We start from the raw sequence: 6,140 nt of genomic DNA, 5'->3' as shown, positions 1-6,140 counted from the left end.
AGGCCAGCCTGGTCTACAAGAGCTAGTTCCAGGACGGAGAAACCCTGTCTAGAAAAATCAAAAAAAAAAAAAAAAAAAAAAAGCAACTGCCTGAGGATTCCAGGATGACAGTAAACTGAATGCTGCTCCAGCCACTCCTCATGCTGAGCAGGAGCCCACCAACTCCCAGCTCCCCATCCCATGTCGCCCCATGCCCGCAGGAAGTAACCAGACTTGAGCCAACGAACCTATATCCAAGAACTCTGGGGTGTTTGGTCAAAAGTGAGACCCCAGACCCTGATACTCCTATATCCAAGGCCTCTGGGATATTTGGTCAAAAGTGAGACCCCAGCCCCTAGCATTTATCCTTTGAGCATCAATGGAGCAGGAAGCTTCATTTCAAGCCCCCTCCCCTGGGAGTCTCCTTGGCCTGGACTCCTCCTCTGGGAAAGCCGGGCAAACAGTGACCCCTCCCCAGGGAGGGTCAGGACCACTGTTTAGGCTGCTGCCCAGAAATGGAACAGGTGGTCTCCAGGTTGCGCCTGGCCTTCCCTGCTCTCTTCCCCTCGTCTTCCCCTCGCCACGCTTTCCCGGTGCCACCCGGGAGCACTGCATTAAAAGTGGGCATCTTTTATTCTATCTAATTTGGTCTGATTGGAATTATTTGCGTTGGTGGAGAGGCTCGTCTTAAGAATATTCCTAACACACATGAGAACAAATGTATGTACCTGAGGGTGGGGTGCACACCAAGACCCACGGGTAGAAGAACAACTTTTTGGAGTTGGTTTCCATCCACCATAGGTTCTAGAATAATACTCCGGTGGTCAGGTCTCACCATTAGACATTTTGTTTTGTTTTGCTTTGATACAGGGTCTCTCTAGGTAACTGAGGCTTGCCTGAAACTCGCTATGTAGACCAAAGTGACCTCGAACTCACAGAGATCCTCCTGCCTCTGCCCTGGAACTGCTGGGATTAAATTGTGTGTGCCACTATGCCCTGCTGCACCTTTAGATTTTTTTAAAACTTATTTACTCCTCACCTCAACTCTGAAAACACTTTTATCCTGCTTTACTACAGAGGAAGTAGAGGCATATATAACTCCCCCCCCTTTGGGGGGGGCGGGTCTCATAAAAACCAGGCTAGCCTAGACCATGCTACATAGTCAAAGTTGGCCTCAAATGTTAGATCATCCTGTCTCCACCACATAAGAGCTGGGAGGATAGTGATGAACCACCACGCCTAGCTCAAAGCTCTGTGTCACGGCTTAGGACTCTGTCATCCTAAGCGCCTGCGGGGCGACCTGACCTCCAGCGATTCGCCAAGAACATCGCCAGCCATCTTACTTGTAGTCCTCAAGAACCACAACTCCCGGCATGCCTCACGACAGGGGCCCACTATACATAACAAATCCCGACGTGTCTCTGGGCGGTCCGGAGTGGAGGGTTCTAGAAGGCGTGACGTGGGGGATCGAAGCGGGTTCGGAGGCGGGTTCTTGTGGGCAGCGGCGGTGGCCGCCACTGCGGGACCTGAGGATACACTAGCGACTGGGGTGGCGTACGCAGCCTCGTCTTGGAAGCCATGGCGGCGCTCGGCCGGCCCTTCAGCGGCCTCCCTCTGAGTGGCAGCGCGGACTTCCTGCAGCCGTCGCCGGCCTTCGCGGGCCGGGCCTTCCCGCCAGGAGCCACCGGCCCCGACCTGGCCCCGCGGCCGGGCGCCCGCGTTGCTCCTAGCGGCCCAGGCGGGAGAGCAGCGCGCGGACGGTGAGGAGCAGGTGGGGCGGGCCCGTTACCCCGCAGGACGTTAACCGTGAGTCCCGGGTCGCCGACTTGGCGACCCACCGAGGGTCCTCGGGCCTGGCCGCTCCCTCTACACGCGCGGCCGCCGGCCGGGACAACTTTGAGAGTCTCTGGGACACCGCGATTCCTCATCGGCCCAGAAATGGGACCTGGAGCGAGTGCATAACTGTCACTACCCCGACAGAAGTGACAACTTCAGATTTCCTAGTCTGGTTATTTAGAGTCCTCCGCAAGACATGACTGATCTTGGGCACAGAGAAGGGATATGCAGTTTGTGGCGGGAGATCCCGATAAGTAGAGCGAGAACGACGGGATGCAGAAATCTTATATATTTAAGTTACTGTCTTGGTTGACTGATTTGTTTTTGTTTGTTCCAGCAGTGTTTCCATTCACTGTAGAAAGAAACACAAGCGATTGGCGGAGGATGAAGAGTAAGTTTCGGGACCATTTGTCCTCTTTGTGATCGCTGTTAGCTTAACACACGTATCCTAATTTAAGTGAAAAAGGTGAAGCATATGTGTCTCTTCTAAACTACTGACATTGTGTGCCTTTTAGGGGCAGGAACTGGGTAGCAGTCAGGTAGAGAAAAACTCACTTTGTAACCAATGTAATGTTTGAATTTTAAACTGTGTCATTATAGACACAGAATTGGGAGGGGGGAGGAACATCAAAAAATATAAATTGGAAAGAGTTTGTGTTCTTGACAAGAGGTAACCTTGTAACCTGTTTCTTCTCCTGAGGAAAATAGAAGTTCAGAAACTTTATGGCCATGTGTGTTTCAGTTGTTAGCTTTTGTAGCTAGCTACCCTTTCACACTGCAATGCGTGGGGGCTGGGCTTCCTTTTTCTCTGCTATTTTGCAGCTTAATCCAAATGAGTGTATACAAGGTCTACCTGTTGGGTTTTGCTTTTAGAGACAGCCTCACTATGTAATCCACCTAGTGAGAAACTCACTTTGTAGAGCAGGCTAACCTCAGACTTAGAGATCTGCTTGCCTCCGCCTGTTGAGATTAAATGTCACCACACCTCAAGACCTGCTTGCTTGCTTGGTTTTGTTTGTTTGTTTGTTTTGGTTTTTTGTCCGTCCTCCCCCCCCACACACACACAGGATTTCTCTGTAGCTTTGAAGCCTGTCCTAGAAGTAGCTCTTGTGGACCAGGCTCGCCTTGAACTCACAGAGATCCACCTGCCTCTGCCTCCTGGGTGCTGCTGGGATTAAAGGTGTGCGCCACCACCTCCCGGCTCTTCTCTTATTTTTTATTATTGCATATGTGCACAAATGCCATGGTGGGTATGTTAGAGAACAACATTTGGAAGTTGATTCTCTCCCACCATGTGGGTTCTAGGATCAAATTCAAGTTGTCAGTTTGAGGGCAAGCGTCTTTACTTACTTTGTTTTTCCTTAAGCTCTCCCCATTGAGCTTCATTTGTCCCAAGCCCTGTACCCGCCTGTATGGTTCTACTCCCACTCCTTGTAAAAACCGAATTCTTTTCTGAGATTGATGGCTCACTCCAGTAATTCCAACATTCTGAGGGTGAGATCACAGAGTGTGAGGCCAGCCCTGCACTATAGAAAACAAGCAAAAGCCAGTAATCTCAGCTCTTTGAGGAAGATGGAGGCAGGAGGATTAGACATTCAAGACCATCCTCAGTAACAGATTGACTTGCTGCCTGCTTAGACTCTGGCTTAAAAAGAATTTTAAAAAAAACTTTGAATTGGCCAGATTTGTTGATGCTTAGACTCATAATTAAAAAAAAACAATGCTTGAAGGTTGCTTATTTTTATGAATAGTGAGTAAAGGTAGACTTGGGGTACAGGAAGCAGAAGTAGATCTTGGATGTTGTTTCTTAAGTATCATTCACCTTTTGTTTGTTTTGAGAAAAGGTCTCATTCTGCCCTCAAGTATGTGGAGGCCAAAGGTTGACATCAGGGGTCTTCCTCAGTTGCGCTTCATGTTATATTTTAAGACAGGATATCTCACTTGAGCCCAGAGCTTGCATTTTGCTTACTCTGTGAATCCCCTCTCTTCTGTGCCCTAAATTACAGTGGGCTACCATACCTACCTGTCATCCAAGTATATTCTCTTTTTCATTCTGGCCGGCATGTGTTTTATCCACAGAGCTGTCTCCCTAGCTGCCCATCTAGTTTTTGAAGCAGAGTTTTGGAGCTCAACATTAAGCTGAGGTGAGGGGGTCAAGCAGATCCCAGGGGAATTGTTCTCGCTGCCCCTCTGGTGCTACTATTACGAGTCACCATGCTTGACATTTTTTATGTTGGTTCTGGGGATTGAACTCAGGTCCTCATACTTTCATGACAAACACTCTTCCCTCCGAACTGTTTACCCCAGTCCAAAACATTGCCTTAAATCAATTCCTAGATTTGGGGGGGGGGGGGTTGTTGCCTTAGGGTTGCTTTAGAAAACACAAGAACCTTTTTGTTTTTTCGTAGTGCTCTAGATTGTTGAATTATTGATTCTAGTGTTTGTTTAAAGTGTACAAACTAACACACCTTTAATCCCAGTGCCTGGGAGGCAGAGGCAGGCAGATCTCTCTGTGTTTAAAGCTAGTCTGGTCTGCAGAATGAGTTCCAAGATAGCCAGAGACACAGAGAAACCCTGGGGGGTAGGGAGGGGGGGTAGAAACTATCAGTTTAAAAAGTTAACTACCTTTGTTTTGTGAATGGCGAGATTGAGGCCTTGAGGGAGATGGCTTAGACATTTGGGTGTGTGCCCAGATGTGTACTGCTGAGTTCGCCACCTTTATTGTTCTTCTCAGTATCTAGAAGCCTTTCAGTTGTGTTTCAGTTTTATTTGTGTGTGAGTGTGCATTCACGCATGTATGCTGATGCCCGGAAAGTGGTAGAGTCCCTGGAGCTGAAGTTGTAGGTGGTTGTGAGCCACCTGATGTGGGTGCTGGGAACTGAACTTGGGTCTTGTAGTTGCGGTGCATACTCTTAAGCAGCTCCTAGATGCCTTTTAGTTCATGTTTTCTTTAGAGCTTAACCACTATTGATCTTCAGTTATTAGCAGAGCAAGCCTACAATCATGAAATAACCTAAAAATCAAAGAACTATTTCATAGATGAATTGTTACTCTGGGAAATTGCCTTTTCTGTCTCAATTTATGCTTTTTCTCAGCTGGTGTTTCACAGGCATGCACTACCACATCCAGCCTAAAGCTTCTTCTTCTTTTTTTTTTTTTCTTGACAGAATTTCATGTAATTCTGGCTGTCCTAGACATTAGTCAGGGACAGACAGCCAAAGGCAAGATATTTGTGCTAATGGTCTGTTCTTATGGTACTTGAAGCATACTCTAGTAGATGCATGTGTTTACTCTAAGGAAATATAGGGTGACAGCCAGATACTTTCTCATGTGGGTCAGGGAATATGATGCAGCAATGTTAAAATGTAGCTGGGGCAGAACTGCTTTGTCTTTTCAATATGTGTGGGTGTTCTGCCTGTGTTTATGTCTGTGCACCAACCAGGTATGTGCCTGGTGCTTTTAGAGGCCAGGACAGAGTGTAGAATTCCCTGGAACTGGAATTACAGATATTTGTGGGTACTGGAAATTGAACCTGTGTCCACTGGATAATGCTCTTGACTGCTGAGCCACCTCTCCAGCCCTACTTTGTCTTTTTTGTTGCTTTGCTTCCCACTTGATCTTTCCTACAGATTTTTTCCTTTAAAAGGTTAAAGTCTTGGAGGTGTTGCATAAATTAGTAAAAAAGGAAAAAGAAAAAGAAAATTTCTCAGAGAAGCTGTGAAGGGAAAAAAGACATGATATTCTAGCTGTAGAAAAAAAACTAAAGATTTTTAGATGTAAATGGAGACTGCGCTTTTATTTCCCAGCTGCCCAGACCTAAATAGTCACACAGAAACTATATTAATTACAATACTGTTTGGCCAATGGCTCAGGCATATTTCTAGCTAGCTTTTATATCTTAACTCATTTCTGTTATTTTATATTTTACCGTGAGGCTCCTGGTTTGTTACCTCACATTGATTTCTGGGAGGCAGCATGGTGCCTGCCTGGCTCCACCTTCATTCTCCCTGCATTCAGTTTTGTCCCCCCTCCCCAGCTATATTCTGCCCTGCCATAGGCCAAAGCAGCTTCTTTATTAACCAATGGTAATAAAGCATATTTATAGCATACAGAGGGGAATCCTTCATCATCTCCCCTTTTCTGTGTAAATAAAAGGAAGATTTTAACTTTAACATAGTAAAATTATATATAACAAAACAGGTATCAAGCAAGAATTACAGTTAAAATATTTAGTCTATTTGTAGAAAATATTCTGTCATCTATTTTATCTTTGTGAGTCTAAAGTTTTATATCTAATTTATCTTTTATCATAACTAAGGAAAGCC

General features: G+C 46.3%; 1 protein-coding gene across 2 annotated transcripts in view; it reads left to right on the top strand.

Annotated features, from left to right (window-relative positions):
- Positions 1 to 1,413: 1,413 nt before the first annotated feature.
- Ccdc117 (coiled-coil domain containing 117) overlaps positions 1,414 to 6,140 on the top strand; it is a 12,652-nt gene continuing 7,925 nt past the window's right edge. Inside the window, exons 1-2 of one of the 2 annotated variants that reach the window (XM_005366170.3) lie at positions 1,414 to 1,739; positions 2,156 to 2,206. In XM_005366170.3, the coding sequence (XP_005366227.1) occupies positions 1,558 to 1,739; positions 2,156 to 2,206 (233 nt within the window). In that variant the 5' untranslated portion in view covers positions 1,414 to 1,557. Of the gene's footprint in view, positions 1,740 to 2,152; positions 2,207 to 6,140 lie in introns of both variants that reach the window. The other variant, XM_026788758.1, reaches the window with a different exon arrangement.

Source organism: Microtus ochrogaster, unplaced genomic scaffold, assembly GCF_000317375.1.
Source record: "Microtus ochrogaster isolate Prairie Vole_2 unplaced genomic scaffold, MicOch1.0 UNK6, whole genome shotgun sequence".
Classification (NCBI taxonomy): Eukaryota; Metazoa; Chordata; class Mammalia; order Rodentia; family Cricetidae; genus Microtus; species Microtus ochrogaster.
The sequence above is the reverse complement of the archived record's forward strand: the minus strand, read 5'-3'. Positions and strand labels throughout refer to the sequence as shown.